This window comes from Macrosteles quadrilineatus, unplaced genomic scaffold (genome assembly GCF_028750875.1).
Source record: "Macrosteles quadrilineatus isolate MER2022 unplaced genomic scaffold, UCM_ALF_1.0 Scaffold_1__1_contigs__length_201487025, whole genome shotgun sequence".
Lineage (NCBI taxonomy): Eukaryota > Metazoa > Arthropoda > Insecta > Hemiptera > Cicadellidae > Macrosteles > Macrosteles quadrilineatus.
This window is the reverse complement of record NW_026542594.1, coordinates 58,508,802-58,522,650: the sequence shown is the minus strand read 5'-3', so window position 1 is coordinate 58,522,650 and position 13,849 is coordinate 58,508,802. Positions and strand designations below refer to the sequence as shown.

The 13,849-nt window shown below is 33.9% G+C and overlaps 1 protein-coding gene across 1 annotated transcript in view; it reads left to right on the top strand.

The window, feature by feature from the left end:
* Positions 1-13,849, top strand: part of LOC128997346 (melanopsin-A-like) — a 102,285-nt gene that overhangs the window by 65,567 nt on the left and 22,869 nt on the right. Inside the window, exon 5 of the mRNA XM_054422987.1 lies at positions 8,661-8,806. Within this exon, the coding sequence (XP_054278962.1) occupies positions 8,661-8,806 (146 nt within the window). The remainder of the gene's footprint in view (positions 1-8,660; positions 8,807-13,849) is intronic.

The following is a 13,849-nucleotide window of genomic DNA, read 5'->3' as shown; positions in this document are numbered from 1 at the left end:
TCAAAGTCTACCTCTGCCTTTTCATTTGCATGACAACAAAGGCCATCCACCTAGAAGTTGTGACAGATTTGACAGCCGATGCTTTTTTGGCCTCATTGACTCGGTTTATTTCCCGTCGAGGACTTGTCAGGAATTTACACTCAGACAATGCCACAAATTTTGTCGGTGCTGCTCGACAACTCCGGAAAACGATAGAGATTATTCTGCAATCCCATCCTGTCAACATTTGGCTTCTTGAGAAGGAACTTACCTTTCACTTCATTCCCCCTAGGTCTCCCCATTTTGGAGGACTTTGGGAGCGTGCCGTACAAAGCGCTAAATATCACCTACGTAGAGTCATAGGTGAGCAAGTTCTCACACTTGAAGAATTCACTACTTTAACATGTAGAGTTGAAGCAATGCTAAATTCACGCCCAATTACCCCACTGTCATCAGATCCATGTGAATTAGAAGCTCTAACACCAGGTCATTTCTTGACTTTTGGACCTCCTGCTCTTTTACCTGAAACGGATCAGACAAGTACTCCTATGAACCGTCTCAAGAGATGGCAATTGGTTCAATCCGTTGCACAAAACATATGGAAACGATGGCAACGCGATTACTTGTATACCTTGCAGAATCGCCCAAAATGGACAACTCCCCAGAAGCACATCAGCCCTGGCGATCTTGTCATTCTTCAAGAAGATAATCTCCCTCCACTCCAATGGAAAATGGGCAGAGTTATTTCCTTATTCCCTGGAAAGGACAATGGTCCCAGAGTTGCCGAAGTAAAAACAGCCTCTGGAGTCTTCAAACGACCAGTAATCAAACTCTCCCTATTACCATCGGAATGAAGACATCAGGATCTACATCCTTCAATTCTCATACCCCCTGTTTTATTTAAAGTGTTTTTTGTTTGATTTTAACCAGAAAAACTCTTATTTAGTGTGCAGGAGCACAAGTTTCTCTTTTTCTTTTTTCTTTTGAAGATGTTCTGTTGAACCTGCCGGTTCAAGGGGGGCCGGTATGTTGTGTAAATAATAATAAATAAAAAGGACAAAATCAAGTTTAATTAAAGTTCAGCCCATTTTGGCATACATGCATAAAAACAGACTCATTACTAGTCATTCCTCTTTTCCTAGTTGGCAATCCTGCCAGTGACGTAGCATTACCTACTCTTTTTTCCTCTTATCTCTTCTTCATGTCAATGTCAATCTACATTCCCGCCCGCTACCGCTTATCACGCACCAGTTTGTGCCTTGAATTTTCTTATACCGTGATCGTTTTTAAACTCAATAATTAATTATCGTGTCTCGCCTCCGGGATTCTCTTTGTGTCCGTGAACGACGTTATCCACAACCCCACTACGGCAGGATGATCTTCGCTGGACCAAGGGGCCCCTGAGAATTCTACACTCCACACTCCAGGCCGCCGACCACGCGGCGGAGAAGAAAGGATCGGTCGTGAGTGATACTTCAATTTTACTATTAGATAAGACTTCATTAATTATTTTCTTTCAAGTTTCAGATGTGTCATTTTACTGCTCAATTATTCCAACGTCATAATACAATACAGTCCACTAATTAAATTACGTAACTAATTCAATTCTCAAACAATCCATAACAACCCATATAAAGGCCATACCACACCGACACCCGTCGCTACCACCACGGGACTACCGCGCGCAGACGCACACCGACATCCACCGCTACCGCCGCGGGCCGCGGGACTACCGCGCGCGGACGCACACCGACATCCACCGCTACCGCAGCGGGACTACCGCGCGCGGACGTTTTACCTCGAGCCATGTCACAGCTCAACCGCGTCCGCGGCGGTAGTTTTGATGTGATTTTCATTACAATTTGTTTTACGTTATAAGTCCATCTTACCTATTTAGTATGCCTTGTATATTTTCTATTTTATCATTTTTTTATCAAAGTGTTTTTAGAAGCAATTGAATGTTTTTTTTTATTTGTTAGTGAACTTTAAAAAGTGAACTCAAATTTTTTTTTTAGACCATATATTTGAAGTGCAAGTATTTTAAATATGGTTGAGAATAAAATGATCCACTTTCGGTTGTTTTTTTAACGTTATTTTTTTCTACACTACAAAGACTAATTACTTGTTAATAAAAACATGCATTGGAATATCTCTTTAATCCAGTTACGAACATTTCAAAAGTATTGGCATTTTATTTGCTAAGCCTTCTATTCAAACCGCGTTAGTTATTTGTGTAAATAGTGGACAAAGGAAGTTTGCACTCGTGTTACACATTATATTTTTCCTACAGTTACTATAAAACATATAAATAATTAGTCTTTCAAACATTGTACAACACGTTTTTACGTCAGGTTAAATCCACGAATACTAGAAAAGACTTTGATTAAATCCAAACATTGAACGAAATGGGAAACGCTGTACCAGCTGATCGTAGACGTAATATCTTAAAGTGTTGCCAACCTATTTCCAAGCGTACACGGATTACGTGCATTAAAAACATGCTGTTCTGGGTTGTTTGGTTGAAATACTGGTGTGTGACAAAGTAAAAAGTGTGCACCAAAGTAAGTAAATGCAGCAATTAGCAGCTTTCTGTACTAAAATCAGTGCAAGAAAGCCAACTTTTGTCGGATGACTGTAGGAAAATTTACATTGATTGCACAGTTTTGTTTGTTGCAAATTAAACCAGTTTTTGAAACAATAACAAATTTTTGTCCTACAGTCACTTGACGAAGTGGACTTCCAAGCACTGATTATAGCACAGAAAGTTGCTAATTTCTGCATTTACTTACTTTGGTGCACACTTTTTACTTTGTCACACACCAGTATTTCAACCAAACAACACAGAACAGCATGTTTTTAATGCACTGTTTTAATCTACTGTACTTACTTTTGGCACAAACCTTTTACTTTTGTCGCACATTTTTTTTTGCCATACACCAGTATTCCAAAACAAAACAGCGTGTTTTTATTAGGCAAGTAATACGTACGCTTGAACGATCAGCTGGTGCAGCGTTTCCCATTACGTTCAATGTTTGGATTTAACCTAACCTATAAACGTGCTGTACAGTGTTAAAAGACTAATTATTTATATGCTTTATAGTAACTGTAGGAAAAAATAATGTGCAACGCGAGTGCAAACTGCCATTGCTCCACTCGAGAAACTTTCCACACTCGCCTACGGCTCGTGGACAAACATTTCTCTTGTGTGTAGCAAAGTGCCACTTCGCCCACAAGTTTACACAAATAACTAATTTCCTACAGTCACCCGACAAAGTTGGCTTCCTTGTACTCTTTATAGTACAGAAAGCTGCTAATTGCTGCATATTTATACTTTGTCGTACGGTTTATGCTTTGTCGTACGGTTTATACTTTGGCGCACACCAGGATTCCAACGAAACAACACAAAACAGCGTGGTTCTATTATGCACGTAATCCGTGTACGCTTGGAAATGGGTTGGCAACACTTGAAGATAATAATACTATGAGCAGCTGATTGACTTCTATAACTACGATTTAACCTGTCATTTCGTGTTTATAGTTTCGGTATTTCTGAACTTTCTAGATTTTTCTTTTAAACGTTTTTAAAACATTCCTACGATCTTAATAAACAAGAAAACACCTTTAAAGCATTTTTTTAGGCGCGAAAACCACTTTAAATTACAAAAACATACGGAACTATTTTCTCAAGTCGCGGAGCACATTGCTTGCCGAGGAAAAAATAGTGGAGTGTGATACGGACCGGTGACTACTTTCTCTAGGGCACCTATTTGTGTTGCCAGCTAAACCTAAAAACGTGTTGTATAGAGTTTGAAAGACTAATTAGTTATATGCTTTATAGTGACTGTAGGAAAAATATAATGTGTAACACGAGTGCAAAAGGCTTTTGCTGCACTCGAGATCATTCCGATCCTTGTAAACCTCGTGTGCAGCAAAGTGCCACTTTGCTCACTAGTTACACAAATAACTATTGTTTACGTCAACGATATAAAAATTGACAGGAAACATTACATTTTCACCGTAAACAATCATGGATTTTTTCCTAGTGATAAACATATCACGAAAACAATTGATTACATAGTAGTGTAGTGAAAGTAAAATACAACAAACATCAACAAACTACATTTTATTTGATACTGTATTACTTATAAACTTAAAATGGCTTGCCCATTCAAGATGCACCTTTGCGCATGCGCTAGACAAAACTGCAGATTTTTCAAAGTGCGCTCCAGCCGCGGTAGAGAGCTCGGTGTGGCACATCGATGTATTACATCGATGGTGTGGCATTGTCATCTTGAGCGTCACAGACAGACAGTCAGACAGAAATTGAGATAACTCGTGTTTAGGCTTATGATCGCATGAAACGAAAAAATAACCGAAACATTTCTGATTCTAAGCAATGTACAGACAAATCGTTAATTTTATTTATAGACGATTAAATTTTGGCCCTTTCAGTTTCTATAAAATTCAAAAATTGTATATTTTTAGGCCTACAGTGCTAAATGTGATAGTAAACGTGATCAGGCATTGGTTCCAACATGGATTCATCTCCTTGTGTTGGCCATGGTTGATTGATGGACTCACCGTTATCAACGATTAATTATTGCACGTAAAAACTGTGTGTTCAAAGTAATTTTGAAACATTATCAATTATTTTTAAATAGGTACTAAATACTAAGTTATTTTTCTCTTGTCAAGTTGATATGCTGGATGTCAGTTTTGATATATTTGTTGCCAACAACATCAGGACGACGCCGTCTTCACTATAACCTGGCAAGTCCAACCAAACCGAGACAGTGTGAACAACAAAACTCAGCAACAAGCGCCATCTTGAAGGCATGCATCTCATAAATGTTTAATCCGAGATTGGAGAATTTAATCCATTCATTTCAATGATTGATACTACGACTTAACACGTTGTTTTGTGTTAACATTCTACTTTTGTTAACGCTTGGATTTAACCCAACCTAAAACGTGTTATTTAGTTTTTGAAAGGAGAATAATATAAATTATTGCTTTGTGGTAATTGCAGGAAAATATGTGTAACACGAGCGCAAAGTGCTACTTGACGCACAAATAACTATTAACTCAAAGTAATTAAAATGACAGCTTAGTGGTAGGTGCTAAATTAAAAACATGAGAAAGGCAAGGGGTGAAATCCCACAGGAGTTGTGGATTGAAGTGCGTTTGGTATTGGTGCTACCATTCAGTGCACTCTAATGTTTTCTTCGTCAAATCGCTATTTTGAAGTATTTCAACATCCAATTGGAGGGCAAATGAAGTTAAAATTTATTATTTTTAGTTATACGATTTATTTATTTAATTTGGAGAGAATACTCTATATAGCTATTGGTAAATACAAATTGAAATTACTCAGCCCTTAATCTTGCGTATTAATATTAATGCAAGTACCTACAGTGTTATAAAAGACAAAGACGAGTGACGATTTTTACAGAAATCGTTTTTACGCAAAGCGAAAACAAGTGATTTTTTTATAAACAAATATAGTTTACTGTTGCCACTTCAGGCAGGTTAATTTACCACGCTAAGGTTAACATTTAGTTTATTACTTATACTTGAAATCGCTCTACCTAACACACAAATTGCAGTGAAAATTCGTTGTACGTGTGTCACTGAGGACGAGATTATTTATACCCAAGTAGCAAAAATCGTTGGCAAATCGTTGGCCCAACGTTTCTGTCGATCGTTGGCCAACGGTATGTTTTGGCACTCAGTCTTACGGTTGGCCAACCAACCAATTTTTGCGGAAGGGCCAAACATCCCATTGGGCATAAACATAAAAAACACAAAATAATAAAGATTTTGTATGCAAAGCATAATTATGAGTTGAGTAAATTGATTAAATAGTTAATACAAACTTATTTTGAAAATAAAACTAAATAAAATATTTTGCCCGGGACAGGTCTTGAACCCGGTACCTTCGACATGTGAACCTCACGCCTTACCTCTGAGCTAACTGTGCTTATTGAATATGAGTGTTTTCAAGTGGTGAAAGAGTAGCCGACAGGTGCAATGGTCACAATTAATACTTTAAATATTTTTGATGCTACAGTATAATATGATTCTGTTAATCTGTTTAAGCCTAAAGTAGTTGAATTGTTTTTCTGGTAGTTGAAGAGGATACTAGTATTTGAATATAGATTATTTAATTACCATTAGATTAGTAGGCTACTGTTATAATTGATTGTTATATAATTAATTAATCTTTTCTCTATAAATATTAAAAACTTGCTTAAATAGGTTAAAGAATATATAAAAAAATAATTATAATAATTATTATATGTTAAGCAGGTGTTCCCCACTGTATCTAGTATCACAATATCATCTGACTACATTCATTATTGATCCAAATTTTTACAATATTTGTCTTATATTCTGCTGCCATAACATTTATGTACTTTTAAATAAATCAATTTGTTAAAATTCGTTTTAGAATGTTTTATACTTAAACCCAACGAAGGCCCAACGATTCTTTCCTTTGTAGGGCCAACGAATACCAGTTTCCGTTGGGCCAACGTTGGCAAATCGTTAAAATTTCTGCCAACCATTTCCCAACCGTGCCGACCATTTCCCAACGTTGGGCCAACGATGTGTGCTACTTGGGTATTTATTGTATTGTAATTGTATTTGGAAACAAATATATCATACTAGCTGTTCTACCCGTGCTTTGCAACGGGAAGAGGACACAAAATAAAAACATTTCAATCTTTACATCTGTTGCATATAATAGTTACACATCCGCCAACGCTTTTAGAAACAAAATTCAACTTTTATAGCCTTAATAGAAACGTTTAAGTTATGACTTTTAAATCTGGTAAGTAGTGGATACCACCATTTTGGTTTTGATTAATTTTAAATCTTGTGTAGGCCATCGATGTATAATAACTCCCGATCGATGTATAATTTAGAGTTATTATACATCGATGGTGTAGGCTGATATGATAAAAACTGACCAAATCTTTGAATAAAACTTTAACATACATGATTTACTATAATGGTTACTTATCTCTCTTATTAGGGAGTTACTTCATCTCCCTTAATAACATATCTTTTATTATATTGACATTTTAAATTTCAATTTGGAAGTTGCAAAAATACTAAAAATGAAATTTCTTTTAAATTTCACTCTTCTTTATATAAAATCAAAAGTTCTTCCATCTTCAGTTTCTTCAATCACAACAAATCATTAGCAAAAATAAGTCAGCTGTTATAAGCTTTAGAAATATTGCTGTTCCTTATCAATACAGTCTTTTTAAATATTAAAGAAACTATATCTAGAGTTACTATAAAAAATTCTAAACAAATAATTTAGCATTTAAGACAGCAGACAAAACTAATATGATTATCAAAGCATCAAGGACTAAAAAATGTAATAGCAATTACAGTATATGTTTCATTGCATCTCTGATTCTACTCTACAAAAATATTAACAAACATCCTTAACCAGTTTTTTTAATCAGTTCCATCGTCCATTGCCTTTACATTTTTACACTTACCATTAAGTAAACATAGTAACAGATATTTCATTAATTTTAGAAACAAAAGAACACTGTGTACTGCTTAGTTTTATGATTAATCCTTGGTTTAATTTAATCAGTGGTGTGGCAAAACACAAATAATAAAAGTATCAAAAAAAGTAAATATGAACTGAAAGCTATGTTAAGGTAAAATAAGAGTATTTTGTATTACCATTTGATAATTAAATATAGTTACACATATACAACAGATTTTAGAAAACAAAAATCAACGACGTACAATTTAGTTATTGATGATATTCTTTGGTTAAATTAAAGCATAGGTTTAGCAAAGCACAATAGCTTAATTTACCTAAATATACATATAAAAAACTATGTGATTAGCAAGTTATAATAAGTTAATCTAACACATGTTAAGTAGTTAGGATTCATTTAAAGTAGCCTCCAAATTCATACAAAACATCTATACATTGTAATTTGCATACTGTTTCCATGAAAACATGTCAATAACATTATTTTCATAACTTAGACGCTTTAAAAAATCCAAAGCAGAGCCGGAGTTGATACAGCAACGGTTATAGAATCTAGTTTTTTTTCTGTATAATCATTGACATAGTTTTAGAATAAATAAACCATGATAAAAGTTTAGATTAAAATAAACCTACCTCATAGTTATGGAAAATATTATATTTCATTTATTTTTATCAGCTGTCTGAAATTGTGATATATGCAGTTTAGCAGATCTTCTTGTTTACATTTAAATGTCAAAGCAAATGTAAATAAACATTGTTAGTGTTCTCATCGCAGCCATGGAGACCTATCAATATTTACTTTTAAAATGTTCACCTCAAAGCTTTTAAAGCCAAAGGGGCAAAGCCTACGGTCAATATCGAAATGTGAATAGTCCTATAATGGTCCTTGGTATGGTAAGTATATTTTGTAAAATTTAAGCCCAGTTGGTTTAGTAGTTTTTGCACCTATTAGTAACACACATACAGACAGACACTATTAGATTTTTATATTATAGTATAGATAGATTGAATACAAAACTTAATGTTGACTGTTCGATCTTGATTATAACAACCCGCAGGTAAAAACAACTTTTGACATAAATTATTTAAATGTAATATTTAAGTGGTTACTGTAACTATGTAGCTAATTATTATTATTGTTGGTGGTGTTGTGCAGGGTGTGAGTTGTACGCCGCCGGGGTCGGCCACTTCGGCCTACTGTCCATCGTCACTCTGGCAGCCATTGCTGTAGAGAGGTACCTCGTCATCACAAGCAGACCACTGTCTAAGAGTTGGAAGATTACGCAGTATAGCTCCAAGAGTGTAAGCACCAAGCTCCGTAACGTAACTCAGTAGGCCTATACAATCCATAAACTATAAACATCTGTGGATTGTCTGTGGCGAATGTTATGTTGAAAGGAGTAGAGTTGAATCTCATAGAGTAAGATGTTGTAAAATTAGAAATTTTCCTCTTATTTTTAGAAAACTGTAAAGCTGGATAAGACATAACAATGCTATAGTTTACAATGAAACACTCTTTCATCCAATAAGGTGAGTTTGGCATCATCGCTCTCTGTCGGGGGCTCAACTCGACGTAGGCTACACTTGTGTTCTAAAACTGGCTGCAGCTTTAACATAGGAATGTCTACTTCCATCTAAGGTTGAACATACTCCGCCAAAGTCAACCTACTACTGTTTACGATTCAAACTAACTACTAGCCTACATTAAACTAAATCAAACAACACTTCTTTACTGATTAAAGTTAAAAATTTTAGATTTAAATTTGAAGTTAAGCTCATAATGTGACATGAGCAGAAGGTGAATAATAAGCTACCGCTACCACAATAGTGTTTTAATGTGTAGCTTGGTATGAAAATAATATTTTCGACCTGTTTTCTTTGCATGTTTATCACCTGCCAAAATTCATCGTTACATTGTTTATCACGGAAAAGAATGTTTTCATCACTCTGTATTTGAAAATAGCTCATTTCCATACAGCTGAGATCTTCGAAAATCGTCAATTTCCGTACCCCAAAAACAAATAGTGATCAGCTGACTCTTCCTGACATAAACATTACTTTCGCAACACAAACAATACTTTGCCTGACATCAAAAAAATTACAACAGAAGTTTTATTTTTATTTTTTTTTAGTTTGATGAAGTAGTTTTTTTATAGTGAAATGTATCGTTCAATACTCGTTCGTCAAGAAAGCCCCATTTCGGGGCGAGATACTGTTTTACATGCGAGTCTTAGTTAAACTATTTACCATGTGACAGTAATTGCTATCTTTTGGATTTTGCCGACGTAAACAAACAAAGATTTGTTATTTTTTTGTCAATTGTTTCAATTTGCTGCAACCAAAACTGTACAAACAATGTAAATATTTACGTTAAATTGAAAGCATGACCTAAAAAATTCTATGAGTTTTTATTATTCCTAACTGTAATAAAGAAATGTAGAATGTCTGTTTTAGTAAAAAATATATTTGTAGTTTAGCGAAAAGTAACATGTGAAAGTTGGTCCATAGAAATTTTCCACCATATTTAAAGTGCTCGATAAATATGACACTTCAAACATATGGTCTCAAATATACAGGGTGTCACAAAAAAGTGTGATGGGCTATACAGGACCTAATTCTACATGCAAAAATAAGTCAAAAATGAAGAATAAATTTTTTTGGATTTCGGCTTAGTTTAGCCGTAATCCGCCATTTTGTTTTTTGGGGAAAATATTTATTATTTCTAAATCCCTTTGAGATATTTTTACGAAACTTGGCAAAATTGTTTACACTTTAGTAAGTAACATTTTATAAAAAAAATTATTGTTTTAACTTTCCAAATTTCAAAATGGCGGCCGTTTGAATTTTTTAATGCCAAATTTCATGAAAACCGGTACCTAAATCAAAATTTTGTAAGAGACAAAAGTTTTAGTATTTATTATGACAAATCCAACAAAACAAAAATGAATAAAATCGGCTCATAAATAAAGAAGCTGTGTTTATTTTAGTAATTTAGACTGAAATTATTAATATTAAAATGTATTAAATGTAATGTAATAATTTATGTAACGTATTAAGTAATTTCAGTCTAAATTACTAAAATAAACACAGCTTCTTTATTTATGAGCCGATTTTATTCATTTTTGTTTTGTTGGATTTGTCATAATAAATACTAAAACTTTTGTCTCTTACAAAATTTTGATTTAGGTACCGGTTTTCATGAAATTTGGCATTACAAAATTCAAACGGCCACCATTTTGAAATTTGGAAAGTTAAAATAATAATTTTTTTTATAAAATGTTACTTACTATAGTGTAAAAAATTTTGCCAAGTTTCGTAAAAATATCTCAAAGGGATTTTGAAATAATAAATATTTTCCCCAAAAAACAAAATGGCGGATTACGGCTAAACTAAGCCGAAATCCAACAAAATTTATTCTTCATTTTTGACTTATTTTTGCATGTAGAATTAGGTCCTGTATAGCCCATCACACTTTTTTGTGACACCCATAATGACTCACTTTCTATGAAATATACTATAATAACTGAAAATTGATGCATTTTTACGAGTAATCAAATGCAGATATAGCAGAGATACGAAATTCACAACTCATCTAACCTTAATTTCATTAGTGGAGCAAACGAAAGTCGGTAAAGGTGACTCACTCAACCGAAGTTGAAATATTCATTTCTAACAGTCAATTAATTATGAAACAGGAAAATTCACTGTGTTCCTAGTAATTAACTTAACCTTCTGGCTAAACAATACATTCATTCACAGAACGATGAGAATGTCATGAATAAAATTCTCCAATTACTTTATGTCAGAAACTTGGGCGAACAATAAGTTTTAACAACTGTTAAGACCTTTGATAAGTTGCGAAGTTACTAAAACAATTCAAAAATAAGTAATCATTACGCCTTCAACTCTTTCTTTCTCAATCTAAACCTTTGAAACAACAAAGATCTTGTAAGAGACTTGGTTCTGTAATCCATCTCCCCAGTCTTTCAACAAGTATTGTCCCAGGAGTAAGGTCTTGATTATATAAAGTTCTTAACTTAAACGTTTTTTTAATTGTTTTTGGCTTGTACCTTTCTTTAATACTTTTCTTATTAAATGGCGACCATACAAAGTAGGTATTTTTTAGCCAAGTATGAATGGAGATGAGTGTAGGATGATTGGTGCGATCTTGTAGTCTTGTTAGTGACTAAGGCCGACATTCCTTAGACACAGCTGTTAATTAATAGCCCATACAGCTATAAGGGACCTACAGTTTATAGTGGAATCCAAACCACATTTTTGCCTTGGTATATACGAATTGGTCTAATTATAAGGATAGTGCCGAATGTACCATGTTAGGATTCTTAAAACATATAACTCATCAAACACATCTTAGCATTTTGATCAAATTTGGCAAATCTGTTTATTTTATCCCTACTAATAACATTATGTAAAAATACCCCCGCTGCAGCAAACCTGCCGACTAAGCGAATTTCCATTTGCCTGAATTGATTTTCAATTAATCTATTAACATTTATGTTTAACGAGTACCTAGGTTTGTTGCTACAGGGAAACTAATAAAGTGTGTTTTTTTTATTAAAATATCAATAGCTTAGTATAAAATAAGTAAATTTGCCAAGTTTCATTAAAATATATCCATAAGCAAGCCAACTACAACATTTTACAATATTCTCGGCAAGAGTAACATGGGAATTTTAAATGAACAATTTTTTTAATTCTCTCCGTAACCAATAACCATACAAGAACACTTTGATATACGAAATATTTTTTTAAGCTCTTTAAAAAGGTCTGGAGAAAAATTTATAAATTTTGCGTTTTAAGGGGAAAAATGAAAAAACCCATTTTTACTCTATTAAACCCCCCGTTAAACCCCGTTCCCATGGTCTGATCATGCTGGTTCTCAAACTCATTCAAGCTTATCCCGCCTTACACCTTCAAAGCAAATTTTATCAAAATCGGGCAAAAATTACTCAAGTTATACTCCAATTTGAACGAATAGTGTTTTTGACCTTTGGGGACATCAAAATGAAAAAGTAAATCGGTCCCGGGCCTAGGTCTTACCATGAGACATACGGTAATAGCTACTTCCCTATATGGAAATTCGCTAAAACACACTTTTTCTCTTCCCCGTAGCAGCAAACCTGAATATTCGTTATATCTATTGTTATTTGAGTGGGGAATGAATATGTCTTGTTTATGGAAATATTGTAGTATAAATTCAACAATACAAATTGAAATTATAGTTTAGTCTGTAGAGGGTGGTATTTTTATAAAGAATTCTGTCACGGTTAATCGAATTGCCAATCATCGAACATAACCATATCAAAACAAATTTATTAAAATGTGCTTTTTCCAATTTTGGCATGCATAGTTTCAATGTTGAAACAAACATTAAAGTTCTACTGATAGACGTAAAGTAATCTAATGATGGGAACATCAAGTATATCTTTAAAAGCCTCGTTTACACACGGGACCAGTGGGCTAAGTCAGTGGTAGCTGAAACGCTTAAACTGCATGCCTGTCTACTGGCCTCGTGTAATCGTGGCTCAGCATAAATATTATCAAAAATTTTCAGTCAAAGGTTTTAAGATTTATCCCTTCCGATAAAAAGAAAAATCTTCAAGATGACAGTAAAATTCCGCATGTTCAAGATGAAATAACCAAATTCAGGGTAAAATGCCCAACCAAGCTCACCAAATCACCAGGCTCCGTCCTAGACAATAGTTTTGCTACGTACAGACTAAGAAACTCATGTTTATAGACCTTATCTCGCATATATTTTAATTTAAATTTTTGTATGTGAGATATTAATTGATAGATACTAACAAATATTTTGTTTATATAGTTATTTATTTCCAGATTTTTCAAAAAAGCAGAACCCGATTACTGTAAATAAAACTAAAAACAGACCCAACAACTCCCAGGAACACCTTACATAGTAAATCTGTTATCTATATAATCTTGGCTGACATAACTTTAATAGTGGCGTAAAGACTGAGTTATGATGGTGTATATTTTGTTTTGCCAGCATCATGTAGCCTAACACATGTAGCACATGTAACAAGTTGACTAAAGGTTCTAAAATACAGCACAGCAGACTGACGAAGAATTTACATGTTGTTCACTTTGTTGTTTGTAACTTTTGATGGATTGGAGTTCATCAACATTTTACCTGACTTTTACAGTCGCAACACACATTTTTAAATATATTTTCATCCAAACCAACATTTATTTTTACCATAGGCAACATAAAATATTACAAAATAAAATCTATTAATTTTTAAGGGATTTTTGATCAGTTAATGTTACGCAAACATGTGGGGTGCCAAATGAAAGCTCTTACAA